At 43.7% G+C, this 26,529-nt stretch overlaps 1 protein-coding gene and 1 long non-coding RNA gene across 2 annotated transcripts in view; one reads left to right on the top strand and one right to left on the bottom strand.

Moving 5' to 3' along the window:
• Window positions 1-26,529, top strand: part of LOC309532741 — a 146,780-nt gene that overhangs the window by 86,106 nt on the left and 34,145 nt on the right. The window lies entirely within an intron of this gene.
• Window positions 5,200-26,529, bottom strand: part of ERCC6 (ERCC excision repair 6, chromatin remodeling factor) — a 50,395-nt gene continuing 29,065 nt past the window's right edge. The window contains exons 9-21 of the mRNA XM_082223046.1: window positions 25,019-25,189; window positions 24,661-24,837; window positions 22,562-22,678; window positions 20,754-20,849; window positions 18,948-19,166; window positions 16,733-16,843; window positions 15,574-15,693; window positions 14,205-14,299; window positions 12,149-12,294; window positions 11,387-12,064; window positions 9,380-9,548; window positions 8,237-8,315; window positions 5,200-7,180 (exon numbers count right to left, since the gene is read on the bottom strand). Coding sequence (XP_082079172.1) covers window positions 6,746-7,180; window positions 8,237-8,315; window positions 9,380-9,548; window positions 11,387-12,064; window positions 12,149-12,294; window positions 14,205-14,299; window positions 15,574-15,693; window positions 16,733-16,843; window positions 18,948-19,166; window positions 20,754-20,849; window positions 22,562-22,678; window positions 24,661-24,837; window positions 25,019-25,189 — 2,613 coding nt within the window. The 3' untranslated portion in view covers window positions 5,200-6,745. The remainder of the gene's footprint in view (window positions 7,181-8,236; window positions 8,316-9,379; window positions 9,549-11,386; window positions 12,065-12,148; window positions 12,295-14,204; window positions 14,300-15,573; window positions 15,694-16,732; window positions 16,844-18,947; window positions 19,167-20,753; window positions 20,850-22,561; window positions 22,679-24,660; window positions 24,838-25,018; window positions 25,190-26,529) is intronic.

Below are 26,529 nucleotides of genomic sequence, written 5' to 3' on the forward strand. Positions count from 1 at the left end.
TGCCACAGAAGCGATTCCTGCGGACGGAGCAACTGGGCAAAGTCTTGGGATGGCCCAAGACATTTTGCTGCCTGATGTGATTTCAAGCACAGAAGCCAACTGAATTTTACTTCAAGCGGTGATGGGATAATGTCCTCTAGAACACCTGAGCCAAATTAGGAGACGCGGCACAGGCCATGTGGCAATGTAAGAGAACAGCTGGGAGAATCAGGCGAACGGCTGGGGGCTCCCGTTGTCCCTGTGCCAAATTTGCCACCCAAGACAGTAGCTTCATTTGGCCTAATGGCAAAAAGTAGCTATGGATCACCTAGTGCGTTCCTCATCTCATTACTGAAGGTGAGCTTATCATGGTCCCACATTGCTTTGAATATTCTGAATTCACTACAGAGCACAATTGTGTAGCTCTCAAGTAATAATGTACAGCTTACATTTCCCCGTTTGCTTTTGATCCTTCGCATGGTTATGTCTGAGATTTACCAGTACCAACGATCTTCTGAACTTCCTCAAAAGCTCTGAGTAGCACTCCAGTTTAGTCTTATTAGTCGGAAGGGACCCTGAGAATCATCAGGTTTTAGTCCACCCATCTGCAGTGCAGGAATATAAAGCTGTCCCATATTTTCCTTCAGAAGCAGTGAGATTACGCACAGCAGATAGAAGGTCCAAGCTTTTATTCAAAGTATTGAACTTGCCTCAATTTTTTTTACAAGTTTTCCCGCAAGAGATCAAATTGATGGCACTTCTAGATGAGTAACCACTTTGTGGCGCCTGAGATCTCAGTTGCGGGATATGCCGATGCAGTTTGCAGTTGGGGGTTGGCAAAGTTTTTTGGCTTGGGCTGGTTCACGGTCCTGCAGATGCCACAGTGGGCTGGAGTGTGCATGCATGCACAAACGCTATTTCCAGCACTCCTTCCAGCACGGAGGAGGCATGCGCAGCTTTGAATTGGCTGCAGGAGCTTCCTGCAGCCAATGGGAAGCCAGCCAGTGTCGTGGAAGTCGGTCCCCACTGTTCCATGCCGGTGTAGCATGGCGCATGGGAGCCAACCCAGTGGCCAGCGGGGGTCGCTGAGCAGGTGGCGGGGGTCCATGGGCCACTTGTGGCCCATGGGCCTTAGGTTGCCGACCCCTGGTATATGTTAAGGGGAATTTTAGCTTAAGCAGCTAATGTGCATAACAACTAGCCATTGTGCACATAATCCTTCCATGAAGAGGGAATCATTTCCCAGTAAATATACATAATCTCCAACAGATCTTGGGACATGTCCATACACCAACTCGATTTTGTACATTCTCTTTGGGAAATAAGCATAACCTCCAAGAGGGTTTGGGGAATGTGTTTAAATCGAGTGCATTTTGCATATTCTCCAAGCAATATGTACATTATACAGTCATTATGCATTGTCTCCAGGAAACATGTTTTTTTTCTTTTCAATTTCTTGTTCAGAAATGTGCAATTTGTACTCCCCAGGCTACCTCTTCTGGCCCACTGCCTCATCTTACATCCTCTCCCACTGATCAGCTAAGCAGCAAGTTTATTTGGGCTTCCAAATAAAGAGAAACCTTTTATGCAGCCCCCTTTTCACCCTCTCAGCTGTTGAACAACATAGTGGGGGCAGGTTGCAGGGAGAGGGACATTTTCAACAGCTTAGGAAAAAGCTCAATAGCACCATGTATTGACCAAACTGCGGGAGGCAGTGGAAGACGGGAGTGCCTGGTATGCTCTGGTCCATGGGGTCACGAAGAGTCGGAGACGACTAAACGACTAAACAACAACAACAACAATTTGGCTTCAGAGAAATACTATAAAGTGTTTATTTCTAGGAAATCTGGCTACTGCTTTAGAAGTAATGTCCATCTCATATTTTTTAAAAAAATATTTATTAAAGTTTCACAAACAATAAAAAATTTCAAAATTTTAACATAAGAAGAACTTCAAGAGTAAAAGCATACAAGAACAAAACATATAAAAATACACAGTAACAAACCATTAGCAAAAGAAAGGAAGAAAAGAAAGAAAAGAAAAACCAAAAAACAGAACAAAGAATAAATTAATATTTTCATCTCTTATACTTCATTCACTAGTTTCTAGAAGTCATGTTCATCTCAGTTTGGATCTGGGACTTCCAGCTTATTGGCCACAAGACAAGCGTTTACATATTTATAGGAATAAACTTGTTCTAACTAGCTTATGATCAGTGATGGAGGTGGAGTGCCCCAGGTCTATCCGTGTTTTGCAGGAAGGATTAAATGCATATGAGGAAACTTAGGTTGCAGTTAAAGGGCTTTGCTGCCTTAGCAGAACAAATCTGCTTATTAAAAAAAAACCCTGGACTTTTTGCTGTTAGGAAAGTGATGGAAAATATTGGAACGAGCAAATGATTAACAGGAAGAGGTATGAACGCTGGGAGTGCTGGCTGACAAGCCACATGGAACCAGGTAGTTTTCTTATAACCTCGCTAGATAATCAGTTTATTGCACAATGAATACACAGTCATTACTAATATGGGTGGGATCCAGCTGTCATCCACGAAGGTGGAACTTCTGTTGGAAGGAGGATATTGCATTTTCCCTGCACTGAAGGCTGCAATCAATTGTTACTGGAAACACGTAGTAATTCTTTCCCCAACTCAAAAAGCTTAGCGTTGGAGAAGTGGATGCTTAATTCAGATTTGGGAAAGGGAGCCTCACTCTGAAATTCAGCCAGCTGGTCATTCGTCCCACAGCTCTGAGCCTTTGTCCCCTGCGTTCGGCTAGTCTGTGATGTCAACAGCATCAAAGAGAATTCACGGTATTATGAGGACAGCTTTGGTAATGTTGCAGTGAAAGGAAACGAGGCTGCCATCGGGAGTAGCAACGGAACTGAAGATTCACCATGCTATTCAATGGAACCTGTGCTAGAGAAGAAACTAAAAAAATTAAGTTTCTTCTCCCGTTAGATGTTTAGGGGTATGCATACCCCTGCACCCCCCCCCCCGAGAAAAAAGCATTGCACACTACTAAGGGTCTGCATTGGAGACTTAATAGTTAGGGAAAGAGAGATGCATTTATACTATGCATTAATTTTATTGTCATTGTTTTCTGGTCTCATTATTGCTATAAATTTCTATATTATTGTAAGCCTTCTTATAACACAGGTTGTTTGTTGTTTTTTTTAAAAAAAGGCATGATAGGTGTAGAGTACAGGGTCAGATTTAAGGTGCTGGTTTTGACCTTTAAAGCCCTTCACGGCCTAGGACCCTCGTACCTACGGAACCGCCTCTCCTGGTATGCCCCACGGAGAGCCTCAAGGTCCATAAATAACAACACCCTAGTGGTCCCAGGCCCTAAGGAAGTTAGATTGGCTTCAACCAGAGCCAGGGCCTTTTCAACTCTGGCTCCAGCCTGGTGGAACGCTCTGTCTCATGAGACCAGGGCCCTGCGGGATCTGATTTCTTTCAGCAGGGCCTGTAAGACAGAGTTGTTCCGCCTGGCCTTTGGCTTGGAGCCAATTTGATTCCCTCCCCCTCTTTCTTTTTTCTTTCTCCTCCTGTGATGAGGCTGTCATTTTAATATTTTAATGTTTCAGTATTTTAATTTTGTATTTTAATCTTGTTTTTAAGTTGTATTAATTCAACTTGTTTTTATTCTTGCTTGTTAGCCGCCCTGAGCCCAGCCTATTATTATTATTATTATATAAATCTATTCAAGAAAGAAAGAAAGAAAGAAAGAAAGAAAGAAAGAAAGAAAGAAAGAAAGAAGAAAAAAAGGTTTAAGTGCGCACACTGAATGATGAGATACTTGCCTGGTGAGAAGACTGCTGACATCACAAGAGGTCTAGGTACAGTGTACAGTGGTGCCGCGCAAGACGAATGCCTCGCAAGACGGAAAACCCGCTAGACGAAAGGGTTTTCTGTTTTTGAGCTGCTTCGCAAGACAATTTTCCCTATGGGCTTGCTTTGCAAGACGAAAACGTCTTGCGAGTGTTCCGATTTTTTTCCACCCCCCCTTTTCTAAGCCGCTAAGCCGCTAATAACCTTTTAGCCGCTAATCTGCTAAGCCTTTAATAGCCGCTAAGCCTTTAATAGCCGCTAAACCGCTAATAGCGCTAATCCGCTAATAGGGTTGCTTTGCAAGACAAATAAAACCGCTAGACGAAGAGACTCGCGGAACGGATTAATTTCGTCTTGCGAAGCACCACTGTAGATCCAAGAGTGCTAGAATCAGTGGCCTCTCTATATAACAGTGGGCAAATGAAGTGAAGGAGTATGGGAAGCCCAGTTCGGGTTGCCATGTAAGTTGCTGAAATGAAAGGTATCCAAGTGTTTTTGGAAATCCTTTCCCCCCCCCCCCCCCATGTGTAGGGCTGCTTTAACAAGAAAATCTGCAATCATGGTGTTTGGAGGAAGGGCTTTGGTATGATAACTACGGGGGAACATTTTGGAACAAAGTGAAACATATGGATTCCTCTTAAATCATAATGGAACCAGATGTCTTATACTTGAAATCCCAAAGGCTGTAGAGCACCTTTTAATTTGGCAGGGAGAAGAAGGTGACTGGTGAGGAGGGGAGCTGGTTTAGGGTGATTCAGCCCTTTAGATTCCGTTCTAATCTAACCTGACCCCCAAGTGCTTAAAGTAGGAAATCCAGAAATAAAGCGCTCTCAACTGATGGTTCTACTTCAAGACTTCCTGCAATGGAGAACACATCACCCTCAAGGGCTAGGCAATTGTTTCCATTGTTGAACTGCTCTTAATCATCAATATTTATCTGAAGATTCGACTGATACCTGCCCTCCTATTACTTAAACCATTCGATCTAGTTCTCTCCTTGGGTGCAGTTGAGAACAAATCTTTGCCCTCTTCTGTGTGACAGCCTTCAGGTATTTGAAGAATGCTCTCGTCTTCCACCTATGAAGTCATTGGTGAAATTTGGGTAATATAGTTGGTGACTGTGTAACGTTACTGTTGCTGTTGATTTTATCCATGCATATGGATTACTGTCCTTAAAATGGAAATACTGAAGGGCAGTGTATGATTTTTTTAAAAAAATTACATTGCTGTGAAGGAAAAGTAGGGTGGGAGCAGGAGATAAGCTCATTGAGTCTTTAACTGAACCTTGCATAAAGCTCAGAGACAGACACTATCAGATGTATATTTGACCAAAATGGATAGATAACCATCAAATTCAAGGTGATCTTTTAGCTGAACGACGAACAGGACAGTGACTTATAAAGTAGATTTATTTGTTGTAGGTGCAACTTATTTTATCACAAGTTGTAACTAAAGAGCTACATGATTGTAGAAGTGCCTATTGTTACCAACTGCTTCAGTGTTAGTGGAGTATATGGTAGATCTTGATATTTTTGGCACACAAAATATTTTTGATATTTTGTTTTTCTGCATACAAAAGCCAGTGTTGACATATCTCAATCAACGGAGTACCGCTAAGCACAAAAATTCCCGACAAAATGAATTGTCCATGTTCTTGTCTCTGGATCTTCCGTGGTTTATTTCTCTTATTGCCAGAATTCCGCAACTGAGAGAGTAATAACATCAGACCGACCACACGCATTGCCACCAACACCAGGAATCATGTCCATTCTTTACTCAAAGGAATTGATGAAGACCGTCAGTTACTAAGGTTGCCTTATTGCAGGGCAAACAATAAATCACTAATCTTTTAAAAAATCTTTTTCTGGCGTACTGTGCTTCAGGTTGCACTTATTATCAACTGCCCATAACTCTTGGAGTAACAAATGCCCAAGTTCCCAATAGAACCATACCCCAAAAAAGAAAAAGGTGGTGTTGGATGAGCTTGTACAAGCTTGTCTCAATCATATTCATTTAGTAACCAAAGAGAGAATCATGACTTTTCTCTAGCCAAGCCTATGGCTTCCAGTCACTGCAGCAAGATAGGCAGTCGAATGAATAATAATAATAAGAAGAAGAGTTTGGATTTGATATCCCACCTTTCACTCCCTTTAAGGAGTCTCAAAGCGGCTAACATTCTCCTTTCCCTTCCTCCCCCACAACAAACACTCTGTGAGGTGAGTGGGGCTGAGAGACTTCAGAGAAGTGTGACTGGCCCAAGGTCACCCAGCAGTTGCATGTGGAGGAGCGGAGACGCGAATCTGGTTCCCCAGATTACAAAACCGCTCTTAACAACTACACCACACTGAATAACACCAAGAAACCCCTAACCGAGTGTGTGAGAACTTCTGATATAGAGGGAGACCTGCCCCTCCATCATTGCTAACACCCAAATAGGATGCTGAGTCCCAGATCTAGACCAGTTAAAATCCGTCAGTAGAAGAAGTTATCATATACAGATCACTTCCGAAGTGTATACAGTGCATATATATCTCAGGATCAAATGCAATTATTCTTAACATTGTTCATCACTGTGATTATGCCCCTGGTACCCACCTAAGATGTCATCACGTGCAATACACATTCGGACCAACAGCTTGTGCTTTCTGATTTTTATGGCATAGGTTATCAGAAAGCGGAACGGAAACAGAGTTATAAATCAAGTATTTTGAGTCACAGTCGTGTTCTTTTGCAAAAAAAAACAACAACAAAAAACCACTGGGCTGCTAGTGATGCATTTCGAGGTAGACGGCACTTCGTGTGTGAAACCGTATATAAAGGTATTTAAAGCAGAGCACCAGGCACCAACCAGCTCACTACATAGGATGAGCACAGCATCACTTTAAAAGCTGACTGCAAAAAGCGTCGGATGGACAGCATACACCCAGCAATAATATGTCAGGTAAACTCTGGTTTTAAGTTCCAGAGTCCTTCCCCGCTTGGCCTCCTATAAAAAGTGCAGAGGTTTCTCAAGAGCTCTCGAAAGACCGAGGACTGTTCCACAGTCAGTTTTGATTCAAACTCCTGCAGTATTTCCTGAGTGCTGGCTTGACCAGGCACCCGGGCCTGGAAAGCCAAGAAGTTCCGGACGTCCATCAGTAACTCCTGATGTTCTGTAGCTACAGAGGGTGCGGCTGCTCCCTGCGGGAGATTCTCCTCCGTTTGACTGTCAGTTGTCTGGGGTACAGTCAGATGGTTTCTTTCCCTCATTTTAGCTAGCAGAGATGATGAGTCCATGGCGTTTGAAGAAGACTCTCCTGCTTCCACCCTTCCATCAAAGTGAGCGGGAGAAATATTTCTGCTTTTATTCTCTTCTCTCCTTTTCTCTAGATCCTGCAAACAGAAATGGGAAAATACTGAAGGAAGCTCTCATATACACAGAACCTCGCCCCCTTGTGAAAAACAGCAGTTTATAGTGAGAAGAACAACACAAATCTTCTGTAGATGGCGAACTGCCAAGGAAGTGTGAGCCCAGAAGTTTACAGGTTCATCTTTCCTTGGTCACAAAATCTCTGTGGCTTTATAGCTTAGTGATCAAGTAGCGGAAAGGCCAGTGTCACACCAGCCCTGTTTTACACTATCAATTCAAGTCATATTGGACCTATCAAAAATCTAGACAAAATATATATTTAGGAAAGCATTTTCAAAACGGCAAAGGAGGTGATGATAATTTGCCAATGCAACGGGAACCGGTTGAAATTATAGACACACAAGATGCTTTTGTGAGAAGGTTTTGGGTAGCTTTTCATTTGTACAAGTTTGAACACTTATGGTGCCTTCTGTCTGCACAATGGCTAATCTGGATCCAGCCAATTGTGATTTGAAAACACACAATTTTAATTTCCTTATTATTTCCACATATACACAGAAATTGTGTGTGTGTGTGTGCGCGCGCGCACATGTACACATCATTATATTGCTGTATAATGAATGTAATTTATAATAATTATTTGTAGCATATTTTATCATCTCTCTGGAAGATCAAATTACATATTCTGTGCTTCACTGGAAAGCTATGGTTTTTTTTAAACTGAACAGTAACAGATGTGTTTTGTTAGCGCAAGTGAACACTGACAAATATATCTAACGACATCACATTAAAGTGGCAATCACTTTGCAAAGGGTGATATTTGTCTACATTTTGATAGCTTCAATGGATTATATAATACAGGCATAGCTTCTTTTGCACTTAGTTTGACATAAAACTGCATTTTTACTTGTCTCAATCTCAGCCCCAGCTGCACAACTGCAAGGAAGGAATAATGCTCCTGTTTTTAAGTTTAACTCAGCTAGATTGACCAGTCAACATGCAAATGATGATCTCTGCTGGGAGCTTTCAAGCTGTGGAATGATGTTGTAGGCTTGTCATATGAAGTGCTTATGAAATACCTTGCATTTCTTTCCTGGAGACGGGGAGGAGATAGACTCTGTCACCAAGGTTGGGTTCCTCTTCTGACCAAATCTGCTTCTGAAACATACCAAAGAATTGCACACAATTTCTTTGCAAATGTATACCTGTGATACGATAGATAACTGCAAGGGAATGCAGAGACCTTTTTCCACCTGTGAATAACTTTCTGGGGACCGCATGCTCATGGTGGGTGAAGCCAGAGGCAAAAGTGAATACAGCTGGAAGATGTGACTTTTACTTTGTACAGTAGGTTACATTCTAGCCATGTGAAGGCCAGAGGTTTCCACAAACCTATAGCCATCTTTCCACACACACACCCCGACAATCAAGAGGCATTATCCTAGTTCAAGGACACATTTCAGCCAGACAAAGCGCTCAGTATACCTGAAGGAGTGTCTCCACCCCCATCGCTAAACCTGGACTCTCAGGTCCTCCTCCCGAGGGTCTTCTGCTGTTCCCCTCATTGCAAGAAGTGAAGCTACAAGGAACCAGGCAGAGGGCCTTCTCGGCAGTGGCAGCCTCCCTGTGATATGCCCGCCCTCCAGATGAAAAGGAGATAAAGAACTATACAACTTTTAGAAGACATCTGAAGGCAGCCCTGTTTCGGGAAGTTTTTAATGTTTGATTTTATGTTTTAATATATGCTGTAAACTGCCAGGAGTGGCTGGGGCAGCCTAGACAGATTGGTGGGGTATTATTATTAGGTAAAGGTAAAGGGACCCCTGACCATTAGGTCCAGTCGTGGCCGACTCTGGGGTTGCGGCGCTCATCTCGCTTCATTGGCTTAGGGAGCCGGCGTACAGCTTCCAGGTCATGTGGCCAGCATGACTAAGCCGCTTCTGGCGAACCAGAGCAGCGCACGGAAATGCCGTTTACCTTCCCTCCAGAGTGATACCTATTTATCTACTTGCACTTTGATGTGCTTTCGAACTGCTAGGTTGGCAGGAGCTGGGACCGAGCAACGGGAGCTCACCCCGTCGCGGGGATTCGAACCGCTGACCTTCTGATCGGCAAGTCCTAGGCTCTGTGGTTTAACCCACAGCGCCACCCACATCCCATGTACTTCAAATATACAAACGAGTAAAAGTCAATGAATCTGAAAGTGGCGCCATAGACATTACTTTGTTCTTGCTGGAAAACCAGCAGAAGCGGCTCCTTGGTATCGCTGCCGAGAGATCTTCAGCACTCTGAGTGCATCCTGAGCAACACGATTGGCTTCTGCTTCCACCAGCACGTAATCCGGACTGGAGGCTTCCATAATGGCATCGTGCTTCATTACACTGTGTATTCCTGGGAGAAAGGAGGAACATGGCTTGCTTTAAAAAATAGAAAGCACATTTTGCAAGACCAATGGTGGGGCTTAGGCATAGGTGGTGCCAGGGGGGCAGGGAGCAAGCCCCCCAAACAAGGTAAAAGATTTATAATGAATTGAAAAAAATGTTGAAATATACATTTATAAAAAAACCAGAGGTTTTTCTTCTTGGAATAACAGGTTTGGAATTGCCCAAGAAAGATGTTAAATTATTTTTGTATGCTACAACTGCTGCTCGTATTTTGTTAGCTAAAAAGTGGAAAACCCAAGAATTACCAACAATGGAAGAATGGCTGATGAAGATGATGGGTTTTTCGGAGCTAGCCGACCTGACCAGAAGGGTCTGCGACCAGAAGGAGTATCAGGAAGAGTGGAATAAATTTAATGATTATCTAGTTAAATTTCTTAAGTTAAATTAACTGAAAATAGCTTGCAGATACTTAATGGGCTTAGGATTTTATTTATGTTAAGTGATGAATTAATATGTTTAATTGCATAAGGTGAAGATTTAAAGATGTAAATGTTTAAGTTAAATTTCATAAGAATTGGGATTTGGAAAACCGTTAAAAGGACATGCAATGAAATTCAATCAAGGGGAAGCGAGGAAGTCACCTAACAAAGTCAATAAGTGTAATTTTCAATAAGGCTATGATTTATGTTTGTCTTGTGTGTTTGTTTGTTTATAATATTGTGAAAACTAATAAAAAAAAAATTTGGGGGGGAACAAACAAACAAGGAGCTTGTGCCCCACCATTTGCCCCCCATTTCTGAACCTCTGTCATTAACATATGCTGCAATTTCTCTCTTTAGCCCACTTAGAAATATACTTTGCCCCTTCTGTGCGCTCCCAGGAATTTCTTTCTGGTGCAGCCACAGGACTAAGCTTACAGTAATCCTTGAGACATTTTTCAATCTAAAACAACAGCTCTAAGTGCTAAAGATTAGCACTCTACAATACCACGATTAACAAAACAGAAGAGATAAGTACAACAACTAAACAACTTTGTTGAAGATTTCCCGTACCTCTTTTACGGGAAGAAAAACTTTTGCTCAATGACCCTAGCCTAGCTTGGAAGGTCCCTGAAACTCCCCAAATATTACCAAATGATTTCTACCTAGGCTACTATTTGTCATGGGGTGATAAATATGTAAGAGAGGGTTGATGAGATAACATCCTAGTAATTACCACGCCAGCCTTGATCCAAAGCATCTAATTAACAGATAATTAATATCTGAGAGGTAGTGTTGATTGGCTGTAGTGGAATTTGTTTTTGTGTGTGAGCGTGCGCGTTTGGATTAGGTTAGCCAGATTGATTTGTATGCTGTTGGCGGGTTCTTGTTGTCTTGTTGGGCTGTGTATGTGATAAAGGGTAACCATACTAGGGTGAAGGCGCCTTCTTCTATTTGTCCCCGTGTCAGTTTCAGTTTGTTGGTTAGTTTTTCTAATAAGGCTGTTTCCCATGCTATTTGATACCATTGGTCTATGCTTACTCCTGACAGATCTCTCCAGTGTCTGGCTATGATGCTTCTGGATGTTGAAAGTAGGTGGGTTATGAGTTCTTTGTGTTGTGAATGGGCATTATTGTCTTGGAAGATGTTTAGTAGGGCCAGTTCTGGGGTGACTTCTAATCTCAGTGGGTTCTTAAAGTATCCTGGGCCCACGTTGTTCAGGGCTTTGTCTATTAACACAAGAACCTCAAACCTCGTTGGTAACATCTGGCAGTGCAGATGTTTTAGCAGAGGTGGCACACGCTGCCATCCGCAATGGACCTTCTGGGCCTGGGCCAGGCTAAATTCTGCACAAGGAGAGAGTTACCTGATTTTTTGAAAAGCTTCTCCAAAACATAATCCTCAACTTTCTTGGGATGCTTTTCTTCCTCGCTGTCCTCCTTTCGGTACTTTCTCTGCTTCACAAGGTGAGGAATCCGCTGACCCTCAAATCTGGCATCCCGAGAATGTTTCCGCTTCCGTGGCCTGTGCTTGTGATGTTTCGTTTTTGAGGTGTGCTTGCTGCAATTATTCTCCGGTTCCTCATTCCCATCCTGCGCCTGGCAATGGCTATTTTTCTCATGTACGAGATCACGCCGACTTTCAACAAATACGCTTGTATCACCAGCTGGATAGGAATCCAAACATCCCAGGTTCTCGGGCGCTTCTTTCTTCTCCAACTGCGCTCCCTCATCACCTGATCCTAAAGGTTTCTCTTCCACTCCGCTCAATGGATCTGTAGGAACAGCTGACGTCATCCGAGCATCGCTTTTGGGAGGACTGCAAATCCGAGGAGACTCTTCTGTGCTGTGCTTGACTCTTTCATCTGGTTCTGCTGCTGTAGTAGGTGAACTTACACGCTGTCTTTCGGAGAAGGAATCTGGCAGCCTGGTGCTTGTGGGTGATGTACGCCCTGCAAGGCGGTGCCGTCGCTTAGAAGCGCCAGCTAAGTTCACAGCTTTACGCTTTAACTGCCATTTGGGTGTTGGAACGTCAGAGCCAGTGCCTGAAACGAATTACACAGAAAATCACTGGCTGTTGCTATCCCATGTTTTGTTGTGCAGATGCTACAATTCCTCATCAGACATACCTGCAAATATAGCGCTGGTTTCGGTCCCTTGTGCCCCATCTGGGCTGCTCAACGTAAAGAGTTCATAGAGGTCATTTGATTTGAAGAAGCGCCTCTGCTTCGGATCCTTCAACACTCTATTTGTTAGAAACTGTTTGAAGATTTGTCTGGAAAAAACCCACAGAATTTTGTGTTAAGATATTCATAGCTTTCTGTTCAAAGCACTAAACAATGCAAATTTTACCCCAGGGAAAAATTACACAGTGCAGCACGCTTCACATGGATGCTCCGAGTTGCTTTGGTAACTTTTAAGCAATTCACAAACTGCTAACCATATGAGTTTTCTGCACTTAATCTCATGACACACCAAAGATATATTCCACTAGACACTGTTTATCCACAGCAGAAAATACAAACAAAAAGGAAATCCCCATAAAAGAGGAGGAAGGGAGAAAGAAAGCTAAATCCAGTAAGAAGTTTGGCAGAGGGTCCAACAAGCTATAATAAAAGTTGCTTCAGTTCCTGAAGAAGAGAAGAGTTTGGATTTGATATCCTGCTTTATCACTACCCAAAGGAGTCTCAAAGCGGCTAACATCCTCCTTTCCCTTCCTCCCCCACAACAAACACTCTGTGAGGTGAGTGGGGCTAAGAGACTTCAGAGAAGTGTGACTAGCCCAAGGTCACCCAGCAGCTGCATGTGGAGGAGCAGGGAAGTGAACCCGGTTCACCAGATTACGAATCTACTGCTCTTAACCACTACACCACACTGGCTCTCTGAAGGCAAGAGAGATGGTAATATTAAAAGAAAAACTCGAGGGGAGTGAGGATATGGAACTGAGGGGAGCTATGCTCGTCATTAAGCCTATCAATGATAACTTTTAACACTAAATTCACACTAGTCACCCACATAGTACCTGCTTCAGGGGCTTCCTGATACAGAGCCAACATTTTCCTGGTACATTTGCATCCCAGCATCTCATAATAAAAGAACCAAGCAAACTCCAGCCTAGAGGGGGCAAGTGTGATGATCTTAAAAGCTTAGAGGCTGGTTAGAATAAAAACAACTTCTTCAGGACTTGAACCTTAGTCTCCTGTGTCAAACCTACAAGCTGTGGCTGTGCATTGGCCTGGCTTAGATGTCACAGCCAAACCATTGGTTAGGACACCAGGAATATGCTGCAGAACGTATTGCTTTTCTTTTCTTTACACCACGTCAGTGAGGCCAAGAGAGGGGTCCTGTCGTCTGGGCAGTCCAGGACCTCCATACTGCTAACGCAGCAGTTTGACTTCACCCGCGGAGGTGCACTCCACTGACAGAGGGATGCCAACAACAGCAATAAGGCTCCTCCTCAGCTTCTAGATAGATTCATGATAATTCTATTTACTGTGACATCTAAATCAGACAAACTATGGTTGTTACTGAGCCTAATTCGCAGATATTACAGTTTGAGATAGGTCCCTAATTCTGGCTTGGAAGTGATCTATGCTCCATACAAACTTACAGCAGATTCTCAGTTACTTTAAACTGTTGATCCGTTCTGGGATAGGGTGGGGTGGTTTTGAAGGGAGGAATGAAAGGACACCTTTTCTCTTTCCCATGTCTCCAAAGACCTTCCTTTGTGTGCGATGTGCTTTGTGTTCAGCCTCTAAACTGAACATTTTGTAGCTATGTAGTAGCTGCACTCACCAAGATATACACAAGCAGCATGCACTTCCAAGTAGCCCCTGTCCTGCCACTAAGCTCCTTGCTTAGCACAAATGGTGACACACAAGCCAGGACATACCCCTTTCCCCCAGCCCTATCCCCCATCCACGGCTGGAATTTCTCCTTGCACATGTTGTTGTGTTGCACATGTTGTCGGCATGGGCTGAAAAAGAACATGATGCAGCAAAACGGCTGAAGCTAAGTAGGTTTGAGCCTGGTTAGTGCCTGGATGGGAGGCTGCCTGAGAACCCGTCGTACACTGCTTTAAGTTTCACAGCAGGGGAAAAACCCCCAGCAAAATACAAATAAATGCTGTTCCTCAGAGCTGCACCTGGTGAAACACTCGCAAGTCAATGCGAGTGTGCCACTCACCTGTGGTAAATCTTTTCTTCGATAGTACCAGCAGTAAGAAGTCTGTACACGGTTACTTCTCTCATCTGGCCTATTCTCCAAGCACGTTCGCGAGCCTAGAATACAAAGAAGTGTTTTGCAAACGGCATTTTCAGACACAACATTCCGGGAGCCAGACCAAATCAAAAACCTTAACTAATGTGCTTAAAAGCAGCCACATTGCCGTCTTTAGAAAAAGAAGCAGGCATGTGGCCCCAAATCCATATCAATACTGTAGAGGAAGGTGCGTTCATCCTTCTCACTTTGCTGCCTTCCTACCCAAAACTGCTATTTACCTTCTCAAGAGCATGTAACAGAGCCAATTTTTGGCATGAAAATAGTTCAGAGGGAGAGAATTACCGAATTTTTCGCTCCTTACGGTGCACCGGACCATAGGGCGCACCTAGTTTTTAGAGGGGGAAATCAAGAGAAAAAAATCTTATTCCCCTTCCCAGCCCCAAAGAGCAGTGTACAGGCTGCGCGCAACCTCTCCCTGCCGGAGGGGTTGCACGCGGCTATGGCACAAGCCAAGACAGCGAGCGGGATGGATCCCGCTCGCTGTTTTGGCTTCCTCTTTAGCCCCGCACAGCCTCTCCCTGCCGGGAGAGGCTGTGCGGGGCTAAAAAGCCATAGCCGCGTGCAGCCTCTTCCTGCCGGAGGGGCTGTGCGCGGCTATCCCTGAAGCCTTCCGAACGCAGCGCAAGTTCCCGCTGCGCTCCTCAGGCTTCGGGTTCCTTTTGCTGAAGTCGGGAGAGCAAGACTCTCCTGGCTTTAGCGAAAGGAACCTGAAGCCTCCAGAATGCAGCGGGAGCTTGCGCTGCGCTCCGAAGGCCTTCAGGCGGCTATCCCTGATGCCTGGAGAGCAACAGGGGTCGGTGTGCACCGATAACTCTTGCTCTCCAGGCTTCAGCGAAAGCAACGGGAAGCCTCTGGATTGCAGAGGGAGCACTCTCTCTGCGCTTCGGAGGCTTAGCGTTGCTATTGCTGAAGCTAAGGAGCCTGCATTCGCTCCATGGGACGCACACACATTTCCCCTCAATTGTGCGAAAAGTGCATCCTATAGAGTGAAAAATATGGTAAATCCTGCTCCATCTGTGCTGTGATTAAGAACTGGACCAGGATTCCCAGAGCTACGTTTTCTAAAGGAAGAGATGTGAGTGGTTCTAAGCACATTTGGCTAAAACACCTTCAACATGGATGTGCAGACTGGAAAACCACAGCAGCTCAACATCCTGAGCCTTGCATGCTTCTGAATGGTCGAAGTTAAGACATCCTGGCTCAAGGCAGATGTTGAACTGGCTTATTTATAAAGGTACATCTCAGATTTAATATTCTTTTCCATGAAACCTACCTGAGTGTCTGTGCTGGGATTCCAGTCGGGGTCATAAATAATCACTCTGTCTGCACCCGTCAAGTTAATACCAAGCCCACCAACTCGAGTGGTAAGTAGGAATACAAATAAGGATTCGTCCTGTAAATACATACACCACAAGCCACATTTAGGAAAAGTTTTAAAATGCGTTTGTAGGTCTTTCCAGCCTATGGATGCAGTGAACGTGCTTCTTAGCTGCCCAAGGCTGTAAAATCCTAAACGTTTTTACTTGGGAACAAATTCCACTAAAATAAAGCTAAAACTAATTTACACCTGTGATTCACATACAGCAAACATAGTTATTTGCGTGTACGTTCGAAGGAGAAAGGCCACACATCTGCAAAGTTCAAGTGCTAAGAATTATTATAAGCTGATCAAATAATTGTTGTGACATGGGAACCATTAGAACTGAACAGAATAGGAAAACCTTCATTCATTCTTCCGTCTGAACTGTGAAACTAAATTTAAACCCTGCCAGGCTTGAAATTCCAAGGGTGGGTGGGTGGGCAACTTATGCAGTTTTTAAAACTATTTAGGAGCTTTGTAAGTGATAAATAATAATCACAGTACAGTGGTACCATGGTTCTCAAACTTAATCCGTTCTGGGAGTCCGTTTGAATCCTGAAACTGTTCGCAAACCAAGGCGCAGCATCCAATTGGCTGCAGGAGCTTCCTGCACTCAGTTGGAAGCCACGTCAGATGTTTGGCTACCGCAAAATGTTCGCAAACTGGAACACTTACTTCTGGGTTTGCAGTGTTTGGGAGCTGATTTGTTCGACAACTAAGCTGTTTGAGAACCAAGGCACCACTGTAACTTTAATTTTAAATATTGGTGCATCTTCGAATCTCATCCTTTCCTGTTATGTAGCAGCAGCAGCAACAACAACAGCAATAATAATAATAATAATAATAATAATAATAATAATAATAATAATAATATCGGAACCTGGTAAATGTTTTGTTATTTTGAGTAATCCCTCATTCAAAATGTGTTGGGCATGTTGCACCTGTGTATAGCTCCAGAAGTTTCCTACAAGTCTTTTCATCTGAGTCTTGCTCTTCTTACGAAACTGAATGCTAAATTCCATGCTTCTCCAATGAAAATCAGAGACCACCTGGCTGATCCAGAGTTTCTTACCTCATTAAACCTTGCAATAAGGGGTTGCCGTGATGCCACTGTTGTGGTGCCATCCATCTTGAGATAGGAATAGCTTCTCTCCTTTAGAAACGCTTCGAGAATGTGCAGCATCTGCAAAATTGAGGGGGGGAAAGATTTATGCTGAGCAGGAAAACAAAATCAAAACAGTCACTGTACAGCATAAAAACTAATGGGAGAAATCATGATGATGATGATGATGACTTATTAAATGTCTATACTGCCACTCATCGAAAGATCACAGGGTGGTTTACAATATAAAAACAGAAAAATACATTTAAACACTTCTCTCGTACAGAAATTGTTTCTGCCCGCCCATGCCTAATAAATTCAAAGCAGGTTCTAAGTAGGACATTTTTCAGCCACAAATTAAAATCCAGGTCTAACCAAAGTTGGTATGTGCAACTGAAATTAGAGTAGGGAATGCTCTTACCAAAACCTGATTACTATCTAATGGACTTAAAAATGGAAGATTCACTTTTACTCTTATTTTTTTAAAAAATACCAGTTAATCAAATTAATAGCTATCTTATTTAGGTATATTAAAGGCTTGGTGTCAGGGAAATTGTTCAATATATGTTGACAGTGGCATGAGCAACTATTTGTTATAATTTGGGGGGGAGGGGAGGGAAAAGGACTCCAACATTGGAATGGTAAAACTGATCAACAGAGTCATAAAGGTGAGGCAATCTTATCTCTTTGTTGAAAAATCTAGTTTTCATCATTGAAAATAGGTGTAAGAAGTGCAAGAAAATGTAAATCCACACACATTGTTGAGAATATTGTGAAATATTTTATGTATTGGAAGCAATGGGCATATGCATTTCTATGTGAATTCTTTAGGTGGTTATATGTTGGAAATTTGCATCTATTTATCTACTACGTATCTTGCTAAATTGTACCCTGTTATTTTTATTTTTCTTAGTACAGTGGCACTGGACTGTTAAGTCCAGTCGCGGACGGCTCTGGGGTTGCGGTGCTCATCTCGCTTTACCGGCTGAGGAAGCTGACATCTGTCCGCAGCGTCTGGGTCATGTGGCCACCATGACTAAGCCGCTTCTGGCGAACCAGAATACCATTTACCTTCCCGCCGGAGCGGTACCTATTTAGCTACTTGCACTTTGACGAGCTTTCGAACTGCTAAGTTGGCAGGAGCAGGAACCGAACAATGGGAGCTCACCCGTCGCAGGTATTTGAATGGCTGACCTTCTGATGGGCAAGCCCCAGGTTCTGTGGTTTAGACCACAGCACCAACCGCACCTCGGTTTAAGAACAGCCCTGTTTACGAACTATTTTGTATACAAACTTCGCAAAACCGGAAGTAGTGTTCCGGTTTAGCGAACTTTACCTCCATTTACGAATGGAAGGCTTCATTAGGGAAAGCATGCCTTGGTCTCATAGCTGTCAACTTACAGATTTGAAAATAAGGGAGCCTCGAAAACCAGCAGCCTCGAAAATAAGGGATCAGCAGCCAAAATAAGGGATTTTCTGGTCACAGGTATGTTCAACTTCTGAGCCCCTCCGAGCCAAAGGCAGAAAGCCCAGCCAGCAGCCAAATGAAGTCTCAAGCGGTGGTTCCCACAGCGCAGCAACCCGGCAAAGGGGATGCAGCAAGGAAAACCACCGTCACCTTTCCGCTGGGAAGCGCTGAGCAAAGGCGAGTCCCCAGGCAACACGGCCAATTTGATTGGCACAAGGCATGCAAGCTCCACCTCCCAGTCATTCCTAGACTCCTTATTGGGTGAGCAACGCAGCCAAGCAGCACAGTTGGAGCCTCCCTCCTCCCTGGCCAGCAGGGAGAGGAGCTGCTTCCTTTGAAACCCGGGAAATTTAAGGGACATCATCAATAAGGGACAGCAGTGGGACACGGCACTGGGATAAGGGAGTTTCCCGCCAAATAAGGGATGCTTGACAGCTATGCTTGGTTTAACAGCAGCTTTGGTTTAAGAATGGACTCCTGGAACAGATTAAGTTCGTAAACCGAGGTACCACTGTATTGTTATCATGTATTTATTTGAAAATATAAACGAAAACATTTGTGCATATCCCCCAGGTATGTTGATCAGAACTACACAGAACCTTGCCCCTTGGCTTTAAAACATTGCTTTCTGGGAGGATTCTGCAGGCAACTTTCTAGCGTGCAGCACCAGGTCACAGCTGTGGACTTTAGACAGAGAAGATGCAAAGCGTGACTTACCTGCCGAGACTGAGTAAAGAGAAGTACTCTGTGGCCTTGCTTGTGCCATATTTTCAGCAGAGACTCTACAACTATCATTTTCCCAGAACGCTTCCAGAATCCAAAATGGTCTTCTTCCTTCAATTCTTCATCAGGGACACCCTTCAAAATTTTAGGACCACCGGAAAAGAGGTCTGGGTGGTTGCAGATCTTTCTCAGGGCCACCAATCCGGAGAAAATCTACACGGAGGACAGCCAAATGTTTATTCTCTGCATGTTCCGGTCCTTCCACATTTAAGCCAGCATAACAGATCAGAATGAAAGCAAGCAGCCACTGGAAGAAGCTTTTCAACAAGAGACTAGGGCTCTTATATCGTAACATATCACCAGCTAAACTTTGCAGTATATGATGGTATCTGGGAGGAGGAAAGAAAGCGGGGAGGGAAAAGGCAGCTGCTGGCCATGCAGACGATTTGTGTCACTGTGCGCAACTTCTGCCTCTTCCTGGTGAGGCTGAGCAGGCAGTGCTGCCCGGGGCGGAGCCTATAAGCCTGGGTACCGCATGGCATGGCGCGGCACTGCGGAGCTGCCAGTCTCCTTGGAACCGCCAGCTGTGGCTCGTCCTGACGACAGCCGCTTGCTGCTCAAGAAGTGGCTACCAGGAGCCACCCATTCCGCTTGGTGCAAGGAGGGAGGAGGCGAAATAGAAACAAGAAGAAATTCCAACGAAAGAAGAATGGCAGACGAAATTAATGGACTATGCAGAATTGGACACAATGACAGGAAGGATTCGAAACCTGCGGGCCCAGAGATTTACAGAAGATTGGAAGAAGTATATGAATTATTTGAAGAGCAACGGTAATCAACAAATTACGCTAGTAGGACTACAAGAAGTTTTGTAAGGAGAAATATATGAAGTGTTACAAAGTAGAGAAAGATAGAGATATTGGTTATGAGTTTGAAATGCAATAGGGAAGATAAGAAATGCATACTGAAAGATTAGATTGAAAAATTTTCAGACAGGATTGATGGAAGTCAAAAATTTGAATAAGATGTAAAAGTATGTTTAATTAGTGTTGAAAATGATACGTTAAAAAAACACTAATAAAAAATTGGGCAAGCATCAGGTGGCCTATTGAAGTGCGCAATGCCGCTGGCACAAGCAGGAACTCGCGATACATTGCCAGATTGGAAATTCTGAAATCGCTCTCACAATTTTAACCTTAAACCGGTTTCAGGCAATGCACTGATACATCTCCCAGGCCTACGAGAGACGTTGATTTCTCCCTCAGTAAAACTACTATAATTATCATGCCAAATAAGTTATGCACTGCCAAAGGTACTGGCTGCAGAATTCCCTCTTTCAATTCCACCACCACTCCTCTACTTCTCTTCCTACAGTGCTTGTTTTCACTGAGACATATGAGCTACCATATTTTTCGCTCTACAACACGCACCCGACCATAACACGCACGTAGTTTTTAGAGGAGGAAAATCCGTAGACATGCCACCCGTAGGCATTCCCTCCATAACACACACAGACATTTCCCCTTACTTTCTAGGAGGAAAAAAGTGAGTGTTATGGTGCAAAAAATACGGTATATGAAAATGCAGCTCCTTAGACTGAAGACATTGGCCAGCCTGAATTTAAAGGACTTCTTTGAAAACTATAAAGGTAAATATGCTATGTTGTCAGTTCTGTTAACTTCTCATGCCTACTAACTAACCCTCTGCTAGTGCTCTGCTAAGCTGTTTGACAGCAAATGGAAAAGATGAACTTTTTCCTTTCGTGCTATTTGGCATGCCAATTTCTTTCTTTGCACTGACCTGCATGTCTCCGTTGAGAATCTGATAAACCTCTTTGGAATCAATAAACGTTTTGTATACTTGGTGCTGCTCATCTGTCAAACGGCAAAAGAGTACCTAAAAAAGAGACACTGCAGACATTATTACATGTAGAAAGTATGGAGCTATACTTAACATGAATGAAAAATACAGATCTTTCCCCAAGGAGCTCACGATCTATGAACTGGCATAGGTTTTGCTTTTATCGCAGGGATTAGCATCTCTGTGGAGACTTTCCCAGCCCCTGGGCTCATCATCTGTTAAAAGTCACGAGTCACAGCCACAACATAAAATTTCCTCACCCTTGGTCCTCAAGGGGAAATCTTACTTAATTCTATATTGTGAGTTCTGCAGAGTTCTCCTGCTTGCTAATATCAGCCTGTGCTGCAACACAGTTATACATAATTTATTTCATGTTCTTAAAGTACCCAAATAAGCTTAGATCCGACAAGAAAAGAAATATTGCAAAAAAACCCCAACCTTTCTCAGGGCGGAGTAAGGGGAAGTTCCATCGTTAGAAGCAGACGTCTGTTGCATGAATGGAACAGCAGCATTGGGTACAACCCAAATCTTTTACTACGAGGTCAGAATTCATTAAATTGGTGGAAGTGTGTTACGAGGAAGCAACAGGAAAGCAAGTGGGGCAAAGTACTATGGTTATCCTTGTGACTTCCGACCGTAGACACACAGTGAGCTGCTCAAAGCATAATGTCAGGGTTGCTTCCAGATCCTAGCTCACAGAGGATCACGCTAGCCAGCGACCATTAAATAAAAGTCTTTATTGAGTTACAGTCTCCATTCTCAAGCTGCTGCGTGCAACGCTACGTCTTATGCTTAGATCGGCGAAGCTCCGTCTGAGTCTCCGCCCCTTGTGCACCAACTTAATACCCTAGCCCTGCTCCACCTTTTCCGCCTGACTGTTCTCCTCTGGGTCCCTCTGCCCCCCGGGGTCTCTTCCTTCCGGGATTCTTCTGACGCTGACCCCCCGGACCCTCCTGTCTCCTTGCGCCGGGCTTTAGGACCTGGCTCCCTTTCCGGGCTGCCTACTGCGCCACCTTCCTGTGCATTTGAACTTGGCGCGCGCGCCCAACCTTCCACCTTCCGTTTAACCGTCTCTTCGCTCCCCGATGGAGGCGTGGCCACTCCTGACTCGTGCCCTCCCTCCTGTTGTGAGCTGCCAGCGCTTGATCCCTGGCGCCCTTCCTCTTCCCTGCTCTCTGGCGGTGACGCTGGTCCCGATTTCCAACTGCTCCCCTCTGAGTCCCCTCTGGCTCTATCTTCCTGGGGTGTCCCCCTAGTCTCCCCCCTTGCCCTGGCCACTGGTGCTCCTTTTTGTGAATCTTCCGATTCACTGGAAAGACTCGGAGATCTCGGGTCGTCGTCATCACTCATCTTTTCTTCTGCCTCCTCCCCCTCGCTCTCTGTTTCCTCCCTTGCCCTCGCCTCTGCTCCTGAACCCCTGACACATAACTTCACGTGTAGAAGAAGAAGAGTTTGGATTTGATATCCCGCCTTTCACTCCCTTTAAGGAGTCTCAAAGCGGCTAACATTCTCCTTTCCCTTCCTCCCCCACAACAAACACTGTGTGAGGTGAGTGGGGCTGAGAGACTTCAGAGAAGTGTGACTGGCCCAAGGTCACCCAGCAGCTGCAGGTGGAGGAGCGGAGACGCGAACCCGGTTCCCCAGATTACGAGACTACCGCTCTTAACCACTACACCACACTGGCTCTCAGATAATTTTGCAGCCTCTCAGATAAATTTTGGGGTGCAAAATATAGAGTCAAACAATACCTGCTCATTTTTCTCCGGTAGTGACAGGCTCATTTTAACATCCGCCTTCATTCTCCGCAACAGATAGGGATTAATTGTGTCCCGTAAAATGCAAGCACACTTATATGCTGTTTTTACCTTTTGAAAGGGAAAAAACAACACCAATGCTAGTTTATTAATCATACTTGCTTTCCACATTTTACCCCAAACTTCTCACTAAGAGCTCAGCATAATACGCATGGGGCTTATTCCATTTTATCCTCTCGCAAAAACAACTGTGACGTGGGATAGGCTCAAAGTACGCTGACCTAAAGGTTACCTGTTAGGTTTCATGATTGACTAGAAATCCTAACCCTGGTTCTCCTGGTCTGTCCAACACTCCAACCAGTGCACCACACTGAATATTTATTTTAATGTACTTTGGAAGATAAAATACTTCACCGGTTAGTGAAAACTTTGGGTAGGTTATCATGCTGATATTTTGCACACTTATTATGTCTGTTTGCATGTACATTAAAAAAACCTCATACGGGCACCAGCTGCATCTAAACCAGTGGTTCCCAATCTTCTTTGGGCCATGCCCCACCTAAGCATCTCTAAATTCCTGATCCACCCCCACCCCTGACATATAATTCTTCTTATTCAAAAAGTGAACTCCTATTCACGTGGAGGAAGCCTAAAAGGCCATTAACTGTTGCCCACCTTAAAAATCAAATTGCCCCCCTGTGGGGGTTGGGAACCACAGATCTAAACTAACAGCAAATCATTCTCCATTCACTTTAAAATTAGTTGGTGGAATTTATTTGAAAGGACATAAAAATAAAAACTACATAGAATTGCAGCAAACCCCACTTGAACATGTGCCATCCCCTCCAGCAGTGCAGCTGGAATCAAAATAGGGTCACCCAAAATTAAGGTAGGAAGTTCGCTATATTGAGGAGAAGCCCAAGGTAGGCCGAATTACACAGGTTTGTGAGTTCAAAGTGAGGAGCGTGGACATCTGGAAAACAACCAAAAATGGCCTTGCAGGAACATGTGAGTTTACAAAGAGAGATTGGGGGTGGGGAAGTGTCTAAAGAATTCAAAATCAGCAGACTGGGTGAGTCGACCAATCAAGTCCATAACTGTGAGCAATCTGAGAAACTGAATGAAGTTAAGTGAAGTTGAAAACCCCTTTCCTGTCCTCGGTGGGAAAAAGAATATCAACTCCACCGGACATCATTTTAAAAAGGACTTTGGTGTGACTCCAAACTGTGTTCAGAAACGGTTTGTCAAGTGACGTGGGCCTTGCTGTTAAGAGTACAAGTTCACCGCTCCCTTGGCAAAACCTCTGCTTGGAAGCATGTGAGTGATTGCTTGGATACTGGTCACTGCGCCTAAGACACCCTGCTATAGAATCTGCCTTTGTATATTATGCTATCCAGTAATTCTCTTGCATTTCTTCATGTACTAAATGGTGGATGGCCTTATGTGGTCAGTCTGGAATTAATAAGGCTCTCTATATCATCCTGCTCATTCATTTAGATCAATAGGGGAGGGCTCCTGTGGTTCTATCATCAGATGAAGTTTGTGGGACAGCAGTGTGGGACGGGGTCTTCTTGATGGTGGCACCATCTCTGAAATGCATCCTTCTGGGGGGTCATCTGGCACAAACATCATTTACCTTTTCAGTAGCAAATGAAGACATACCTGTTTGCCCAGCTCTTTGGCAGGGGGCGAGGTAAGACATTCAGTCACTATGTTATGATGGCTCAATGTTTTTTTTAGTGCCTATTAGCACTTTTGTTAATTTTTACCTGATTTTTGTATTTTGTATGCAATAGTTTTTATTGTCTGTTATATGTAAACTCAGCCTTGGATTGTCTGAATGAAGGGCACAATTAAGAATCAAGTAAATAATAGTAGTAATAGCACGTCTTCATTAGCCGGAGATCTAAGTCTTATTTAATTAGTTTTGAATTGTGGTTTTATTCTGCACAATTTTTAGGATTCTCTTTGTTGTTTACTGTTTTATTTTTTTAATGTTAACTGTCCAGGAGATGATAGGACATTTAGTGACTGTGTTAGAACATGGCCTGGAACTGAGCTTTTTTCAATTTTCTGCGAATTGCATCCTTTACCTGAACTGGAGAGGCATTGGAATAGCCTCCCATGGTTATTGGAACAGAAAATTGCTCCATGAAGACAGGAAGTGTTCCTAGTTTTCCTGGAAATACGAAGTCAAAGAGGGACCACAGCTCTTTTAGGTTGTTTTGCATTGGTGATCCAGACAAGATGATTCGATGAGGAGTGCAGAACTGTAAATGCAGGGAGAAGCGTATCCATGTCATAATAAAACACAGAAAAGTGCAAATTCCACCAGCAATTTACACATGACACGAAGTCTTTGAAACATGGCCTAAGCGTGAAGTAAGCATTAAGATCAAGTTTATCACTAATTTAACCAATCAAAATGCTTTTGTTTTTAAAAAGTCTTACCTGTTTGCAAGCAACCGTGACTGCAGCATTTGGATTCCGAATTTTATGTCCCTCATCTAGAATCACATAATGCCAACCGTAACCATGGATGTTATCTTGCAGCATGCGAATGTAAGAGTAGGAGGTTATCAGAATGCCACTACATGCTACAATTTCCTGAATCAGTTTTACCTGCAAAGAGAACAATACGTTGTCCATTACTGAAACTATGAGAGTCCGTAAAGAAAGTACAGTGGTGCTCCGCAAGACGAATGCCTCGCAAGACGGAAAACTCGCTAGACGAAAGAGTTTTCCATTTTGGAGGTGCTTCGCAAAACGAATCTCCTATGGGCTTGCTTCGCAAGACGAAAATGTCTTGCGAGTTCCTGCGGGTTTTTCCCCCTCCCCCCAACTTTTTCTAAGCCGCTAAGCCACTTATCAGCTGATCCGATAAGCTGATAAGACGCTAAAAGCTGCTAAAAGCGCTAATCTGCTAATCTGTCAATGGGCTTGCTTCGCAAGACGAAAAAACCGCTAGACAAAGAGAATCACAGAACGGATTCTTTTCGTCTTGCGAGGCACCACTGTACTGTTTTGGATAATCAATGTCCCAGGCAGCACTAACACGGCAACACTTGTCACAGGACTTAAGCACGCATTAAAATAAACATGTTTCATTCTGATATTGCAAGGGGAAAAATAGCAAGTCCCGAAAAGCCAAATCTAGGACCAAACAATCCTCCATTCCAAGGTATGAGTTAAGGCACTAACAAATTCAATTGTATCTCTTCCCCTTCCCTAAAAAAAGCATGACCACTGTAAGTTAAGACACCTACTTTGGTTTCAGCATCGTGTATGCAAGTAAGGATTCTGGGCTGTCTCACATAGAGTTGAGCGAGTGACAATAGGGAACTACAAAGCACTGATAATGCACTATGAATATAGCAGAGCAGCAAATGGAGAACTTGCTGTGCTACATCGACTTGATTTGCTGCTGTGTCACTATCACCTCTTCCTCCCCTTACAACTTCCTGAGGAACGAACAGACTAGGACTTAATTTTTTTTAAAAATGTCTTTTTTAACAGAAAGGGGGGGGGACATTTATTTTAAAAGGAGACTAACTTTCATGAACAGTTATTGAATTTGATACCGCTAGAAAATATCTCTAATGCCAAATGTCTATTTTTGTAAGGAATCGTATTTCCTTACAAAAGGAGAAAGGAAGTATGAATACTAGTTAATGAAATTAACAGATTCAGTTTACTATGGAGGTAAAAAACAGACTCTCTTGCCCCTATAGTAAAATCTGATATTTTTAAGCCCCCACTGCAACCCACATTCATTGCATCCATTTCCTAGCAATGGTCTACTGCAGAATACTACAGGCATCTCTACTCAAACGCTTAAGACAAATCATCTCAGGCGATTTCAAATTAAAAGCTTGTAAAATATGTAACCTCTCCTAGATTTTGCAATTAATAGGGTATGTCTGCAATTAGCCTGACTTACAGAAGGCTGCTACAATGTTGTC

Source organism: Podarcis vaucheri, assembly GCF_965113315.1.
Source record: "Podarcis vaucheri genome assembly, chromosome: 5".
Taxonomy (NCBI): domain Eukaryota; kingdom Metazoa; phylum Chordata; class Lepidosauria; order Squamata; family Lacertidae; genus Podarcis; species Podarcis vaucheri.